Source organism: Amblyomma maculatum, chromosome 8 (assembly GCF_055883805.1).
Source record: "Amblyomma maculatum isolate TAMU_Amacu chromosome 8, ASM5588380v1, whole genome shotgun sequence".
NCBI lineage: Eukaryota > Metazoa > Arthropoda > Arachnida > Ixodida > Ixodidae > Amblyomma > Amblyomma maculatum.
In genome coordinates this window covers 123,710,999-123,728,979 of record NC_139351.1, presented here as the reverse complement: position 1 = coordinate 123,728,979, position 17,981 = coordinate 123,710,999, and the positions used below count along the sequence as shown (strand labels likewise).

At 43.8% G+C, this 17,981-nt stretch overlaps 1 protein-coding gene across 6 annotated transcripts; it reads right to left on the bottom strand.

The window, feature by feature from the left end:
• Positions 1 to 614: 614 nt before the first annotated feature.
• LOC146182445 (uncharacterized) lies at positions 615 to 15,196 on the bottom strand. Of its 6 annotated transcripts, none has more exons than XM_084577554.1 (4): positions 15,055 to 15,196; positions 12,224 to 12,370; positions 11,083 to 11,209; positions 615 to 7,868 (listed from the first exon to the last, which is right to left on the bottom strand). In XM_084577554.1, the coding sequence occupies exon 4, from the start codon at positions 5,798 to 5,800 to the stop codon at positions 4,910 to 4,912; it is 891 nt and encodes a 296-aa protein (XP_084433680.1). In that variant the 5' UTR covers positions 5,801 to 7,868; positions 11,083 to 11,209; positions 12,224 to 12,370; positions 15,055 to 15,196; the 3' UTR covers positions 615 to 4,909. The 6 variants fall into 6 exon arrangements, with proteins under 6 accessions (XP_084433680.1, XP_084433679.1, XP_084433681.1 ...); XM_084577553.1 differs by lacking the exon at positions 11,083 to 11,209 and having other exon boundaries at positions 615 to 7,465; positions 7,579 to 7,868; XM_084577555.1 differs by lacking the exon at positions 11,083 to 11,209 and having other exon boundaries at positions 615 to 7,465; positions 7,653 to 7,868.
• Positions 15,197 to 17,981: the final 2,785 nt, after the last annotated feature.

Here is a 17,981-nt window from a genome sequence, read left to right as displayed (position 1 = left end):
GTTGAAATTTATCCCTGTAAAACCTCGCAGCATTGCTAGACACGATACTATCCTGAGCTGCTTTTGTGGAAAAGCTACAGAAGTAGGTGTGAGGGAAAAAAAAAGGAGCCAATGATATGAATGAAAAGGGGCCCTTTACAAGATGGCAGGACCGCTCTGTGGATGCACACCACAGGAAGTATGAAAAAGGATCACGCACAAAAGAGAGGCGGGTAACTATACTTGTACATTTTTGTACCAGCGCTGCAGCTTCCACAGTGAAACGTACAAGATTGTGAAGAAAAGCCAAAACGTAAGCACGGCACCCAAGGAAATGATCTCAAAGTTTCCTGCACATGTTCTCTGCAGACTCAGACCCAATGTCCGGAATCTGTCACAGAACTTCACTACTTGTGTCTCAAAAGTTTACTATGCTTATATCCTAACACCTGTGCAATGAGGTATTGAGATCACGGGATATGCTTTCTTCAGTAATTTCTATATGATGACGGCAGCTGTTTTGAAGGGTTCTTGTGGCAGCCTGTACTTCTTGCATCCTTGATGGCGGTTCCAATGCCTGCAAGATGAAACATAAGCAAAGCAGCTTAAGCATGAGTAAAAAAAAAACTAAATGCAGATGACGAATCCGGCCAAAGAGGAATGATTTCTTTGCAAATGCAGTCCAGCAGTATAATAGGACTAGCAGCTGTTGGTGAGACATTTTGAGCCCCGTGGCTAGCTCATATGCAACACAATTCCACTGCGGCAACCCCTGGCCACAAGGACCGCTAGTAGAGTAGATGTGGCACGTGTTCTCTTCACGGTGTCCTTCGTCAATAAAAGACAGCTCTATGTTCCCTCCAGAAACTTTTTCTCGTAAAATCCATTAGCGTATGGAGAGCTCATGCAATGCCCATGTTCCAACTTTGCGTCTTTTTGAAAGTGCTGTTTTCACCGTCACCAGACTGGTGTAAATGCCAAAACTAGATGCTACTGCTTGCAGTCAGAAATGAGCTGACATCCACTTCCAGCGTTTTCATCACCCAAGTGATGACATAAACAACGCTTCGCAAAATTATCGCTGTTTCACATGATTGAGGTTGAGTAGGTCTATTTCGGTGATTGTTGGCTGTGGGTCGTGCCACAATACAATCGCCCGTTTAAGTTCACTGGAGTGAGGTCAGCACACGTCCGAATTAACAGGGGTTGAATTAACAAGATTTTACCATATTTTCAAGTGAACAGTGGTGTAGCCTAGCTTCTGGCATTGGTGCAGAAAAAACCGTGCCAACAGAAAATTCTTTTGCGAACAACTGCTGCTGGCAACATCTTTACATTAGCTTACTTTTTACCTTTTCTAGACATTAATAAAACATCTGCTTTAAAAAATTGTCAACACAGGCTTTGATCTGTCCTCAGCATCGCTGGTGCCACATTTTTCTCAGTGTTAGCACACTTCGACAAAGGCCCTACACATCTCCAAGCATTGGTTTAATGCCAGTGTTCGACACCTGATAGCATAATACCGAACAAGCACAAGCGCATACACATTGCGGTCGCAGGGCCACTGACTGACATTCCCGAAACATGTGAGAGCACCAGAGTGGTTCTCCAACTCTTAATGTGCAAAGGCACAACACTGTCCAAGTGACTGCAGTGATCAGTTTGTGACTGTTTTGTTACTGTCACGTATACTGTGCCTCAAGGCCAGTGGAGGCCTTCACAAGCCAACTGAGACAAGACTTCTTAAAAAAAAAATGAGCGATCAAGAGAATGTTAAAATTTTCTAATGTCACTCCGAAGCATGCCAAAACAGCGCAGAAAAAAAAATCTACACTCCCAGATTTATAACTGTGCAGTTTCTATCAAGACCTGACTTCTCCACGTCATGACTCAGCACTGGTTTCAAGGTCTCAATTAAATAGTGCTTTTATTAGGCCACCGCTGCAGTGTAATTGTTGCTTTTGACTTATACTCTGCCCTAGCTTGAAAGGCTTCTGCACATGATTTTAATTTTATTATAATTACACCTACATTTTTTCGCATCTCACATTCTATACGGGAACTGTGCAATATTCAGGGCTCATGCACAAATGTAGGCTTGTGCTGAGGCATCACTACTAATCAAAAAAAGGATAATTATAAAACCATATAAGACGTGTTTTCATTTTATGTGCAGAAAAACTGAAGGCTGCCTTTTGCAGCAAGAAAGTGTGCTCTTTTATCTGGCATTCCTTTAGTAAAAATTGAATTCAAACAGTTGATTTCAAAAGGCCCAGGACATTATTTTGGAAGACAACTTACCATGGATTACAACAGCAAAGAAATGTGCACAAACTTTTCAGAAATGCTGCTATAAAATGCAAATATAAGTGAATGCATAAAAATAATACTTTCTGACCTTTCACCGCCTCATCAATTCATGTGGACGATTTTAGTCAGAGGAACAGCAACTAAACAAGACTTCGACAAGACACTGTTACTGCAAAAAATTGCTGCAAAAACACTGCTTAAGTTCACTGCTTAAGTTCACTGCTTAAATTAACAAGGAAAGACTGCAGACACAATAATCAGGAGAGTTGCTATGGCACAGTGCACGGCCATTTGCAAACATTGCGCCTTCCGAGTAGACTGAGTTTCCTGCGTGCAGTGCTGCTCTTTCATTTCCTGTGATGAAGCCAGTAACAAAATGATGGGCGTGGACGAACATACTTACTCAGTGCATACTGTGCTCGGATCACTGTAGTAACCCGAATGCTGTAACTGACTCGTAAGATGGAAACAAAAAACTAGACACCTATTGTCACATCATACTAATGCACATCAGATACTGGCACCACAATATACCAGAGCCTTCAAATGCTAACCCAGACTGACCCGCTTTTGTTACAGCTATGGCAATGAGTAAATGTTTCCTTAAAATAGGTCTTAAAGCATTTTTATTAGCACTACTATCATAATATCAGTGAGAAAGAAAAGCTACCAATTCATTCCAGTCAGTGTGATGCTTTTTTCTTCCACGAAAATCTATCACTGGTGTATCCCTGTGCATACATATCTGTATTTATCTGTACTACTTTTGTCGATGAACTGACATCTGTGTTGCACTTTTGCTACTGCCGTCAGTAAAAGCTGCGGCATTATGCAACCATTCCATCATTTACTTTGTTGCAAGGAAAATAAAATTTTATTGACTCAATCATAACCGTTGGAAACGAGTGTCACATACAGCCGCAATGGACAGAACATCAGAAACATCATGAAATATCTCTGAACTACCACAGTAAAAAAATAAAAATAAAATAAGAACTAATAAAATGGGAGCTTACACCAGACAGTGGAATATCTAAACGTTAGGAAAAATGAACTTCTTCAAGCCCATCAGCAGACTGCATAAGATGCAATGACTCACAGTAACCCTTACTTTGGTGACACACGATGGCTCATCACCAGGACAATTCAAACTGGCATTCTTATCAGCAATATTTAAATGACAAGAGTACACTGACGGAAAATGAAACGAGAATGCCACGATGACGACAGAAAGAAGCAGAGTAGACTAAGCACACTATCCTTGGAGCAATGAGCAATCTAAAAATGTTGAGAACACAATTAGCAATTAAGAAATACACCATTTATATGCAACAAGGGCATAATCATTTGACAAATGGCAATGCGCTGACTGGTGCAGTGAAGCCTTTCTTCCTTAACATAGTTAAGGAGTTCTCAAAGCATGCTAAAGTCAGCCAGGAGTTTCTTCCGCCCCTTTTCATGCCTCCTACTAATATCACTAAAACACTAATACATGAAGACAATGCAACAGCAGGCTTTTACTGTTATACAAAAACTCACAAAGCTAAATTTTGCCATGGTTTAAGAGCAAAAATGTGATGAAGGCCATCAGCAGTGCAACTGCGTCAACGGCAGGCGAGGTGAGATTAAGTGGTCACTCACAACTTTAAGCGACACGGCGTGCTGGACGGCTTCTCTGGGTTCTTGTAGCCGTTTGAAGTAGATAAGTGCGATTCCCGGCCAGCCACGTCACACACGCACTGAACGTAGTGAGCTCAGCATCTGGGTAACTCCAGTCTGACTGAGCACATAAACGGTGACACAGAAAGCACGCATGCCCACATGAATTTCCGCAAATTTCGCGCACAAACACAGGCCTAGCAGCATCCAACGTTGCACGATGTAGCTTCTTGCAGTCAGCTCAAGCATCAGTGCCTGGACCTCACTTTCGCTCACCTCGGCCAGCCCAACCTGCCATCCTGATTTTTATGACAGCTACGGTTGTAAGGTCTTTTCATAAGCTGCAATGTCAGCAGCACAGTGCAGTGCAGAAATTTTATGCGTGCTGCGATGTAGCCAGCTAGTGCAACACAGCGACATATGCCCTGCCTTTTTGTTTTGTTGTTGCTCTAGTGCGACACCAGCCAGCCTGTTAACTGCCCCGAGGCTTTTCTTTGGATTGTTGCTTCAATTGAAGTACTAATCTATGCGTCATTTTCAGGGGGAAAAAAACACAAGAACAGAAAACAGCTACAGTGACATTGCCATGCGAATTAACTAGAGTCTCAAACAAAGATGCACGACAAAACAATCACGGCAAGAACAGTCAGTTTCTTGACCCCGCATCGGCGCATTAGCCGATGGAAGGCAGAGAAGTTGTACTGGCGACATACCTCGATAACACCTACGATTTAGTCTTGAAACTTAGAAGCTTGCCATAATGATCCTGCCATATCTGCCATGACTTCAATGTCTTGCACACGTGCGTAACAGGTCAGTGGGGTCTCACTTTACCAACTGAGAAAAGGCATTTGAAGTGTACATGGCAAGAAAACGTTGAAGCACAAATTCGCCTGTTCTTTTTTATTTTTAAATTTATGGCAGCAATAAAGCAAGTGCGACCAAATGAAGCAGATTACTAGCAATATTTCAGACAGTTAATGTCTTCTTTCTCGATAGCATCTTCTATCTCAACGGTGCCTCCTAACTCGATGGTATCTACGGTGGCACCTCCTTCCTCGACGGTGCATTCTCTCTTGATGGCATGAATTCTTTGTTCGTGGCGCTTCACCTGCACCTTATCTTTGAATTTATCTGGGCAGAAGCTACACTTGAATGGTCTGTCATTCTTATGGGCTCGCATATGCCTCATGAGGTTTGTGCTATGCAAAAAGTGCATGGAACACAGCTGGCATTGAAATAGCTTCTCACCTGTGTGGGTACGGATGTGTACCACCAGGCTTACCTTGTGTGCAAAACTTTTCCCACAGTAGTCGCAAATGTATGGTCGGTTGTCAGTATGCGTACGAAGGTGTGATACCAATTCACATTTTTGCACGAAGGTCTTGTCACATTGGTCACAACCAAATGGGCGTTCACCAGTGTGGGTGCGAAGGTGTACTACCAGGTGGCCTTTTCTTTTAAACCTTTTGCTACAGTAGTTACAAGAGAAGGCACGCTCGCCTGAGTGGATGCGGAGGTGCATGACCAAGCTTCCCTTTTGAGTAAAGCTGTTGCCGCAGAGGTGACACTGATAAGGATGGTCACCAGTGTGAATGCGCAAGTGCGTCACCAACTGACTTTTGTACATGAAGCGCTTGTTACAGTAACTGCACTGAAGCAACTCCTTGCCCGTGCATGCATCCTTGGTGATGGGGCCAGTGTTCATGGCCAAAGAGCACTGCGTCACCGATTCTACACTGTGAGAATTTCGCCCAGGAGATTCACTATGCTCGGGACGGGCAGTGGCAAACCCTGCATTGGGAAAGCCAGAGCATTTTAGAACAGGAGCCCACCCAGCACACTTCATATGACGCTACAGCCACAACCTAGAGAATGCGAAAGACAATTTACTTAAACACCAGTGCCAGAATGTTGAATGTTTAAATTGACAGGTGAATGTAACAGCACTTTGTACCGAAAGAAAAAAAATAGCTTTCTGTTCCAAAGTCTGCTCACAGTTAGCAGCCCACATTTAGGCTGGCAGATAACTTATGTTGCCAAAAAAATGACCATTCACTGTAATAGCTGCTCTCACCAACTTTGACTCTAGGTTTTGAGAGGCAGCTTGCAAAGTTGGAAAAGGACTGCTTTTCAAAAAAGCGGTAGTGTGCTTCCACTTGTGAAATGGCGCAGTACCACTAACTGCACTCATGTCTGCTGCATTTTCAGGGTCCATTATCCTCCGCATAAAAGGGACCCTCAGGAACTCACTGACTGAGAAAAACTTCTGAAAAACCAGTTATGTCACAAGTCGGACAAGTTTCCACAAATCCTGCCCCGACTGCTCAATGCCAAGTTTAATCTACATACACCCCAGAGCTACAATATGAACAGTCCATCTGCTTCCATGGGCTGAACTGTTTTCAGCATAATTTAGTACGGCCCGTGCAGCAATTACTAGGCAACTGTTGGTCGCATAAATTAAACAAGTACCTCTATACTAGCCTAGCTAAAATTCTGGGGACACAATGCTCCAGATATCCAGACTTCAAAATAGCCCAGCTCTGATGCTGCCCCATTTGGTAGAAATGAATACATGACAAGCGACATACACAAAAATCAGTTAAGTGTTTGGAGACAATCAGACAAGAAAGTGTACAGGGATAAGCAGTGGTTTGTTGTTGCATGAAAACTCAACTAAGAACAAAGAAAATTCGGTTACAAACAACACACGCACAATACATGATGCTAGCGACTGTTTCAAAGTAGCAGCACACATATAAAGCACGAGCATTTGTCGTAAATGTATATCCAACCACAATGAACCAGGCAAAAGGACACACCTTCAATTGAACATAAATTGCCCAAAATACACAAAATTCAAGTTTTAATCACTGGCAGTTAAAATGACAGGTTCAAATCTGTCCATGAATATTTGATTGCTTCGCAAAGGTGACTGTTGCTATTGCCTACCGAAAGCTTCCTTTACAAAATGGTACAAAAGCATTAAGAAAACTAAGAGCAAAAAGCGACAAATTATTGATTCAAAAATATCTTATAAAATGGCATGGTCAATGGCGGAACCATGCTTAACTCACTATAACGCAAGAAACAATATGAAGGGAGCATGAATGTTATTCAACTACACACTTTTCTAGCATCAGATTTCATTTTCTGGTAAAAAAAAATATAGATTTTATGCACGCTGAAAAGGATGCCTGCACTGTGCTCTTCTAACTGGTTGCAACGCTTTCTGCGCACTTATCGAGTTTCCAACACTTGCACATAATGTTACACATGAAATCATTCTCAAAATCTGTGTTTTCTGACTAGCATGCCTTTCAGGTTAACGGTCAGGTTTGAGTTGCTCCACCTTGTGTTCATAGACAAGACATTAGATCACTAAGTATATTACATTATTACAGAGTATGAACGTGAAACGCCAAGTTTACAGAAGTTCACAGTGTTTCCTAAAAAGAAAGTTGATCTTCAGCGCTCTGTTCTTCTTGACTGCAAATAATGGTTCCGATGTCTGCAAATAAGAAAGAAGCAACAGGAAAGCACCATAAGTAGGAAAAAAAATATCTGCACATGACACAAGCAGCAGATTATGTCGTCATGAACATCTCAGATAAATATAAATACTCTTCTACATGTAGCAGGGACCCGAAAATCATGCTCTGAAGAGTTGGCAAGCTCCTTCCAGCAAATTTTTCTACCTTTCAGCCTTCTTTTCACCATGCGTCTGCGTATATACCGGTTGAGAAATGGCTACGGTCACATTCTTGTCACGCAGCTGACGTGGCTGCGGCCAGTCAATTGCAAATCAACAGGTGCACCAGGGGTCTCTTCTGGCTAGGCAATTCCAGCACGCATCCCTAACCCAGAGATGGCACCGAGTGGACGAAGCTGGTGGAGGAGTGTAGACCTTTGAGCTGCACAGGGACAAGGAGAGGGAGAGAGATGCAAAGATGTTGATGTTCAAACCTAATAGTACTCAGCTTTTACAAGACTCGTTAGAATGCATTCTCGCTTGAGAATATTCCCGAAACAGGTCCCCAAGCGTACCACTACTTCACTAAAGAATGTAGCAGGTTTTCTTTAAAAGCAAAGGAAGGCATTTCGAAACCCGCCGCCGGGCACCCACCGGTAAAATGGGTACAAGTGCCCCCCGGCCCAGTGCCCGACTCTCTCAGGGGTGTGCGCTTGGAAGAGGCTCTGCTAACCCTGCTGTGCTCCCCCAAGGGCCTCAAGTTTCGAACAAACTAATGACCTGCAAAGGTCGGATTGACAAAAAAAAGGGCCACATAATGGACTTTTGCCGCACAAGGCTGACTTATTGTTGTCCGATGGCGAAACTGATCACTGCCACATCAGAGCAACTATTTGAGACCTATGACCCCTTCTCCAATCATTTCACCCCAAAGAGCCGAGCACCAGGCTGGGGGAAAGCTCGTACCTATTGAAAAGCCGGTGGGTACGCAGCGGCACCAGGGATCGAACCTGGTACCTCCCGAACACGAGGCGGATGCTCTACCACAAGGCCACGCTTCGGGTGGCCCGACGTGGCAGTGATCAGTTCCGCCATCGGAAAACAATAAGTCCGCCTTGTGCGGCAAAAGCCCATTATTAGACACTTTTTCGGCAGCCCGCCGAGTTTTTTTTTTTTTTCTGTCAACCCGACCTTTGCAGGTCATTAGTTTGTTCGAAAATTTAAACCCTCGAAGGAGCACAGCAGGGTTAGCAGAGCCTCTTCCAAACGCGCACCCCTGAGAGAGCCGGGCGCCGGGCCGGGGGACGCTTGTACCCGTTTTACCGGTGGGTTCCAGCGGCGGGTAGCAGGGAAGTGCATTTGGTAGCAGGAAAGTGGTTTCTTAGTAAGGATTTCTTTACATAATGGTCCAGTCTGTGACGCCAAATTCCCAGAAATGGACACTACTCACCACAAAGCACAATCAGGCGGTGCATTTTTATCATAAGGACTCTTGAAAATTTTCCCACCTCAACGGCTGGCTCGTTTGCAGTAATACTGTGCATGGAGATTGCATACTGCAGTAACTTTTGCTTCACAGTAAGTCTTACAATGCTACCCGGCTGGTTCAGCTGCACACAATGAAACGCCACAATCCTTTGCGCTGTATTCAGACAGGACTCTAAAGCCATCACCGCCGGGCAACCACAGAAGGGTGATAGTACCACCAACTGTTGTCTGCAGAAGAAAGCACATTCAAAGGAAGTCATAACTTTGGTGCATTTCACCTTGAACGCAGGACCTTTTGCATGCTGTGCTTCCCTCCACAAACAAAAGATGACATACGAAAAGCTAGCATTTGTGGCTTCCAGTTCTTTGTTATTGGTCCGTATGATTACAGGTTCACATCACACGCAGCCAAACTGGGTATGCGCCATTGTAAACCTTGCAGACAGCGACGTACAAGCTCCATGTAGAGTTTCACTGCAAACAAGCCAGCGGTTGAAATGGGAAAATCGTTGGTAGCCTCTATGATAAAAATGCACAATTCTGTACTTCTCCAGATTGTCAAAAACAGACCACTCTGTCTAATGTTGCTCCACAACATCTTTCGTGAAGCATCAGCACATGCAAATTAGCTTAATTTATGAATATATAAAGTGATAGTAGCACAATTGGCCCAGAAGCCAGAAGTCACAATTATGTGCATGCGAAGTGTAGGGCATTTCTGTTATCCCTTATGAGAAATGATCCAAAATGTTCAGGAAAAAAAAAAAAAAAAAACAAAAAAAACAAAAAAAAACTTCACAATCTTTCCTGAACTCCCACAAAAACTGCCTCTGCAAACATGTTCACTCTCAAGCCTACTCAATCACATGACCACAGGTGGGACATTCCTGACCACGGTCGCCCCAGGTATCTCTCAATCCTTTGAAGCTGTGATCCACCTAGACCATTCTCTCTTTAGACACCAGGTGAATGCTGCAACAAGACAGTGAGCACTGTGCCACTTCTCCCAGAGAAGATCAAGGCAAAGATTGTAAATAGCTACACGCCGATCCAAAGGTCAAAATTTGCCTTTTTCCAAGTAAGCTTCCAATTTTTTTTCTTGTTTGTGTCTCGCTTGCCAAAATTGTGCTCAATGAGAAGTGTGCTCGAAAAATGACAATATTCTGAGAACAAACACTTGAAAAAAAAAAAAAAAAACTGCGTGCAATTCGAATACTTTTCTTCAAGTATTAGAACTGAATTGAATTAGAATACTTTTCTTGAAAAGCTAATAATTCTTGCAAAATATGTTCATGCGGTGCTTTCTGCTTACAAAACCGAGTTAATGTGAAATCACAAACAATGGGGGCGCTGCACCATGGTAGTAGTGGATCGTGCCTTGATGCGATACCAGGGAGGGCATTCAATATTCCTAGTTCTTGGCATTTATCCTCGAACCAAAGTAGCAAGGGTTTGATTGACTGGGGTCTACAGTTGAACAACACCTCCTCAAAGTGCGTAATAAACACTGGAACCTGGAATATGATAAAAATATGATTATTACAAGTTTCTTTTTTTTTATGCACCTTACACCACAAAGACTAAAATCTGACGGGCTTGAAATAGAAAAAAACCTGCCTCCTGGCTTCTGCATTTTACTTCTACCTTTTGACCGCTTGTAACGTGTGCAGCAAGCTGTGGCCCATACCTGAATGATAACCTATTCGGGTTAAAACAAAATTTCAGACAAATAAATTCGACAATGTTTATAGTCTTTTTTTTTTTCTTCTTTTTCCATTCAACCCCTAGAGGCACTCTCCCAATTGCATTGAACATTATTCCTGACAAGAGCAGATGGCTCCCAGTGCCTTTGAAGCGAGAAGTCCCCTGAAAAAAGAAAATTTGAAGTTTATTCTTCTTATGGCAGCTGTCCAACCACAGCACCTTATAACAAAAGTTTTGAAGCTTCATACAGTAAAACCCTGCTTCATTGTACTCTAATATAGCAAAGAAACACTATAGCCCTAGTTTACCTTCCACATATGACTTCACAGTGAACATATTTTAATGAACAGAGAGCAACAGAAAAGAGCATCCGGCCGAGGCAACACACTTCTCACAAAATGATGACATCACGGGAAGCAAGCAATCTTCGATCGCGAGGCAAAAATTGAGAAGTAAATGCATACCGAAATCAATAAGATTGCGTTCTTTGAAATGGCTTCACGACAAGCTCATGAGCTGTGAGGAGAAGCCAGATTTGTGGAGAAACTTAGAGCTGTGAGGCAAAGTGCAAGAGGAATCGGCGCAGTCTACCTAGAAAGAAAGACAGTAACAGTGCAACGAGGTACAGGTAAGGGATGAAACGGGTGAATGTTCGTAGCACTGGGCAACGTGAAGCACGAGGCAGCCAGTAGCAATGTGTGCGTGGCTCTGCCGAGCTGGACTATGTCGCGTGCGTTTCTCAATTGTTGCCTACTAAGTAGCACTGAGACCACAGAATACAATGCTGTATTCATGTAAAGCCTTTGTTTTCACAAAGAATCAAATGTGCATTACGGTTGTAGCTGTGCTGTATTGTGCACGCTTTGAAAAGATTTAGTAGCAAGACAGCTTGTCAGGGCTGTTGTGATCACTGTGATGACAGGAATAGTGCATAAGGCTTAATCAAACGACAGCGCAACTGAATGGTATTGGTGCATGCTTGACACACTATTTATTTCACGATGGGTCAAACAGAATTCTTTTACAATCTATCCTGACTGCCTGTAAGCCTCGTGTTGCTCTTCATAAAGGCCTTTGATGATAAGATTGTCGCTTTCTTATTGACTGTCACATCGCCCACAACTTGTCCAACCTCTTGACTCGTTTTGAAATGGTCAACTTTACTGCTTTGACACAGCTGCTAATTTCAGACACCACCAATATTCTCTGTTCAATGCCCGATCTAGGATTTTTCAAGGCCAGTGTGTCTTAAATGGTAGCTTTCATTGATCTTTCATTGATGCTTTCCTTCAATTTTCTGTGAACAGGGCGGCAGCCGTGCAACCAGTAACGAGAGTACCACAGATGTACTTCGGAAAAAGCCGGCAAATAGGTCTCTATGATGAGCTGAAACTAATGCCATGAGTATGCTTGCTATGTTGGCAAGTGGAAGATATGCTAATCTGTGCAGTATAGACACACCATACAGATAGAACAGGTAACACCAGTAAGTACAAATTGGGGATCTGTGCTCAAAGTTGTGCAGTCAAGAAGAGACTGGCTTACAAAACAGCATGAAAATGCCTACATAAGAGGGAAGGATATGAACTACGTGGACATAAATACCGAGGTGCCGATGCTGAGTAGCCTGCCGGTGCTGAGAGAAAATGTAGTAACTGGTGGTGCTGGCTTCATTGGTAGGTCACAGGCTCAGTCACACCAGTCACGCACACAGTGACAGCTGCCCGATGTGGCGAGGACCATGCAGTACCCCTTGGTGACAACCAAGGTCCATCAGCAGAGCACATTTTAGTCGATGAACTATGTGGTCATGGATCATATTGGGCAAAATTTTACATGTTCACATAGAAGAATAGTTAGAAAGTAATACTGTCCTTGTCTTGAAGGAAAGAAACAAAAATCGTGTCAGCAGTCCATCTTCTGGTCAAGTTATTGAAATAAAGCTGGATGAAATGACTCTCCACTTACCTAGCAAAAAATTTGCATTCTGAACAGCACAGAGATTCAAGCATTCTACTAACGTAACTATTACTCATTTTCCTTACAGATGCAGCACTAAAACTGGCAGTGACAATAACTTGCACACTGTATCTATTCACCAAATAACCACAAATCATGAAATAAACTTAAGAGTTGTATGAACCAGCTATACTTCTAGAAAGCTGATTGGTCAACTGTAAAAAAGAGCATTTCTGCAGCATAACTGGAAAATAAACTTGTTAATCTTGAGGTTCCGGAGAGATCTAATCATAGGCCTTTAGATCTCCTCTACATGAAATATTGCATCAACTGTCTCACCTTTGATTGCAACCCTTTCCTATGGCAATGAAATAACTACTTTTATCTCATTCTTTACTTTGACAAAATTTGAGTGACTGAAAAAAGTGATATGATTTTACTATTGTTTTTTGGCACCATGATGTATTTCCTCACTGAAAACAAAGTATATAACTGCCAAAAGTGCACTAAATCTAGCAAACAATTTTCTAATTTATATTAGTCCTTATCACAATCTCCCACAAAAGGTGCTCATTTCCCGTAGTCAAACCTGATACCTGAATATATAAATGAATAACTTTTTAGATTACTCATGCTTCACTAGTGTCACAACATTAAATGCTCATGCTAGAGTTGATAACCTTTCCCATTGTCGCAGACGTGCTCGCTTAACTCTTTTTCACAAAATTTATTATTATACCTTACTTGATGATGATTTTTCTCAGCAGTGTTCCCACGTCATGATTGTGCATTCAAAATCAAATGTGCCACATACCGCGCTTCAACTTTAGCCCAATCTTTAGTACTCAAATGCGCTATTCATCACTTGTTCCTCTATCTCAAGGGCACTCAGATGATGATAGGTTGCTCTGAATCTTGATGCTGTCTTTGTCAAAAGTAATAAGGCAACACAGGCAGCTTCTTTACGACACCCCTAAAGACTGAAAGGCCCTGAAAGGTGACTCCTCACCATACAGAAATTTAGAGCTTAGGGAGTGCCAAATGCACTCTACTACATTGACTAGAAAGGAACCCTGTTGCCTGGTTACTGCTGCCTGGAACCGCAACTGTCAGACACGCACAACAGCCTGTGTCTAACTTGTCATCATCATCATCTATCATCACCAGCCTGACTATACCCACTGCAGGGCGAAGGCCTCTCCCATATTTCTCCAATTAACCCGGTTCTGTGCTAGCTGTATCCACTTGACCCCTGCGAACTTCTTAACCTCATCCGCCCACCTAACTTTCTGCCGCCCCCTGCTACGCTTTCCTTCCCTTGGAATCCAGTTTGTTACCCTAAGCGACCATCGGTTATCCTCTCTTCGCACTACATGTCCTGCCCATGTCCATTTCTTCTTCTTAATTTCTACTAGAATGTCGGTAACTTGAGTTATTTCTCTGACCCACTCTGCACGCTTTCTATCTCTTAATGTTACCCCTACCATTTTTCGTTCCATAGCCCTCTGGGTTGTCCTCAACTTAAGTAGAACCCTCTTGGTTAGCCCCCACATTTCAGCCCCATAGGTAAGTACAGGTAAGATGCAACTGTTGTATACTTTCCTCTTGAGCGATACCGATAAGCTGCTAGTCATGATCTGCGAGTGCTTGCCAAATGCGCTCCATCCCAATCTTATTCTTCTTGTTATTTCCTTTTCATGGTCCGGATCTGCGATTACTACCTGTCCTAAGCAGACATATTCGCCTACTACTTCCAGTACTTCGCTACCTAATGTAAACTGCTGTTCCTTCCCGAGGCTGTTGAACATTACCTTAGTCTTCTGCATATTGATTTTCTAGCTTACCTTGTCTAACTTGTTTCACGTGTCAAATCGTTTTTTTGCATCTCAAGATAAGCTCGGACACAACGCTGGTAAGCTTTTGAAAATTCCGAAATTTTACATGAAATAAGAGTACACTTTCAACCCGTGAAAAAAAAGTGAAAGTATGTGATTCCTCTCTCTGCACATGTAACATGTAAGTAGAAGAAAGCAGTGAGCCCGCGCCGCGGATGAGAGAAACGCCATAACCAAAAGGGGTAAAATATGCGAACTCTACTGCTGCAACTGGAAACGAAATTGGCAGCTAGAGGCGGGTACACACGTGGAAAATGTTAAATGAAGGTGTTTAACCAAGCTCAAGGAGGCCTGCTACTAATGTGGTCACTTATTTGCTAGCAGCGACGGAGCTAAGGAGGCGAGGGCCCTCCACCCCGAAAATTTGCCGGCTGAACCTGAGCTGCACTTTGTTTCTATTTATTTTAAGTTTACGTGGAGCGATGGGACATCACATGCCAAACTAAAATCTCCACTTCGCGCTGTCCACGCCGATAAGCACACGGAGTGCATGCAAGCCCTGCGCTCGCACTTCCCAGCCATGGCCCATGTTGTTGCACTTCAGGCACTTCAGGCAAGCCAGTTCAAACTGGGCTAACTCACAGCTCCGAAGCACTGTTGCCGCTTGCTCCAGAGTCAACGACATCTGATGCATCATTCGGGCTCAGACGAGCTGTTTACGGGGTTTTAACATCTGAGACTTTCAGCAGCGGGAGGCTGTTTGCCGCTGTTTGACTGGTTTGACTTCACTGACACAGGGGTGGGTGGAGCTCCTGCCTACCACGTGACTTGGCAAATTGCCCGCGGGATTTAAACGTCTCAGGGAGGTCTGCGAGACGCAGGGACGCAGGCGCGAGGCTTTTATCGCTTTGCTTCAGGTCTGACTGAGATATCGTAACACGTACTAATTCTCTTTCCCATTACAAAGACGCGTATTCTGAAACTGTGACTCTTTCAAAATTATAGAATTTTCTCGTAGGGCCGGTACCACGGGCACGATTGCGTGTTTCCGCCCGTTGAGGTCGTAACTGAGCAAATTCAGTCGATTCGATTTTGCATTAGTGCGGGTCGCGCGGTTGTTTACATAGCTTACCCTCTGCTTCACACATCTATATCCAGTGCTAAAGTCAGGGGATCTTGGGGGGAGGGGGTTGTCTTTGACCTACCAAAAGCAGGCAACGTCCGGACTGACGTTTACTGCAAACACGCCAAACTCTCGCCGATTTCACCGGGGAGAGAGAGAAAATGAGAAAGAGCATTTTAATTTGAACTTTTTGAGCCGAAGTTTGTCAACTTGACCAACTATTGAGTGCCAGCTGGTCAAGGTGAGCCAAGCAGTACTCCATGAACTAGGGGTGGGTATACCACTATATATAGTGACAATGTGGTGTTTGTATTCTCTCAAAAGGTTCCACTTGGTGTAAGAGTATAATCATACAAACATTTGCAGTTTCGGCAAGTAAGGCAGACTATAAACAGCTTTTGGCAGTTTAAACTACTAAAATGTATTCGCCATTTAATTGTGCAGTCACTGCAGGCAGAAATGCATGAAATAATTTTATTCAGTGGGAATTTGCATCACTGGCGCGTCAATATATGAGCCCTATAAAAAGGAAATATAAATGGGAGCAAAAGTGTTTTCAGTGTATGGATATAATGATTAAGTTGCTATGATTATATTAGTGTCTGACTATACTTGTCTTCTGTGCATGATATATATGCTTCCGTAATTCAAAAGAAACGTACAACGTGGTATGTTGACTAGCTACAACTTTTTGCAGTCACACCTGATGAAGGAACCGATGAGTAAGTTTTGAACTGTCCCCGCAGACAAACCCCATTAAATCAGTATAGGTTCTGAAACAGTGTCTCTTAATTAATACTTTAGTTGGCGTTCCCTCGATCATAACTTAATTAAAAGATTTAATACTTGCCCAACTTCCATGGAAGCGCACGTTATTCTCATTATATCATACCATTGGCACGCGGTTTATGTGCAAGTGTAACCGTTTTGCAAATTGAGACCACTTGCATTTTCACACGAGATGACAAAATTCCTGAAAGGTCGATCGGTACACACAAATGACAATTCCTTTCTCTGCACCGACATTGCTCCAATTTAAGGTGTGAAACCATGTGATCCCACTCACATTTGCACCATGCACTCCAAGAGTGCACCTTGAAAACAACCCAGACCCCAGCTCACATATGACCCGCCAGAATATGGCTTTCAGGCATGCAAACGTTGGTGCGAGGAAAATACGGCAGTATTTTCGCGAAGCCGTTGCGAGTATGGAAGTGTTGCTGCAAATGACTGATTTGTAATGGATCACACAGCCCAAATCGCGTGGTTTTAATCCATGTTGTGTATGTGTCGCGTAATATTCTATGTGTGTGTGTGTGTGTGTGTGTGTGTGTGTGTGTGTGTGTGTGTGTGTGTGTGTGTGTGTGTGTGTGTGTGTGTGTGTGTGTGTGTGTGTGTGTGTGTGTGTGTGTGTGGAGTAATGTTCTTTATGTGTAAAATCTGATAATAAATTAGGCAATAAAGAAAGAAAAAAAAAGGCCAGCAAGGTGCAGTGGTCAGACGCCCAACTACTGTGCCGGAGTTCCCGGGTTCGAACCCGACCACGGCAGCTGCGTTTCGATGGAGGCAACATGAAGTGGCGTCTGTGTGTTGTTGTTGTGGCTGTAGGAAGAAGGAAAATAAAATCCACGGGCCTGCTACTGGCTTTGTTGCTGAGCCACCTCCGCTGCCTCGTGCAGACAGAAGAGAGAAAGTAGAGAAGAAAGAAAAAAATGGCTGAGGCTTAGCATGGTTAAGCCTGGTCAGATGTGAAGCATATTGATTGCTAAACTCGGCTTTCCATGGTTACACTTGGCTAAACTTTTCTTTCCTTGGTTACACGTGGTCCGCACGGTGTGCAACCGCAGCCGACGGCGCGAGCTGGACCCACGTCTCTCCTCTGTCGTGACGTCAGCGTATCACGTGGTGTGACGTCACCATACCACGTGGTCCGCACGGCGTGCAACCGCAGCCGACGGCGCAAGCCGGTCCCCCGTCTCTCCTCTGTCGTGACGTCAGCGTATCACGTGGTGTGACGTCACCATACCACGTGGTCCGCACGGCGTGCAACCGCAGCCGACGGCGCTAGCTGGACCCCGTCTCTCCTCTGTCGTGACGTCAGCGTATCACGTGGTGTGACGTAGCATTCCACATTCTTTGCACGGCGTGTAACCGTCACGAAGGGCTGTGGTTTACCTCTAGCAATATGCTTCGCATAAAAAGAAGAGGGAGAGAAAGACGCGCGCCGCAACAATTCAGCCATCGTCCACCATGCTGTGCAATGTCAGCGCACGCTAAAGATCCCCAAGTGGTTGAAATTATTCCGTAGCCCTTCACTACGGCTCCCCTTCCTCTCTTTCCACTTTCACTCCCACCTTCCTTTCTTCCCTTACGGCGCGGTTCAGGTGACAGTGCAAGCGTGACAGATTGTGCCTTTCCCGTCCTGTGAACCAGAAAACAAAAACCC

Coding starts and splice junctions, on each gene's coding strand:
- LOC146182445 (XM_084577554.1), bottom strand. CDS start 5,800: ATGAAGTGTGCTGGGTGGGCTCCTGTTCTAAAATGCTCTGGCTTTCCC.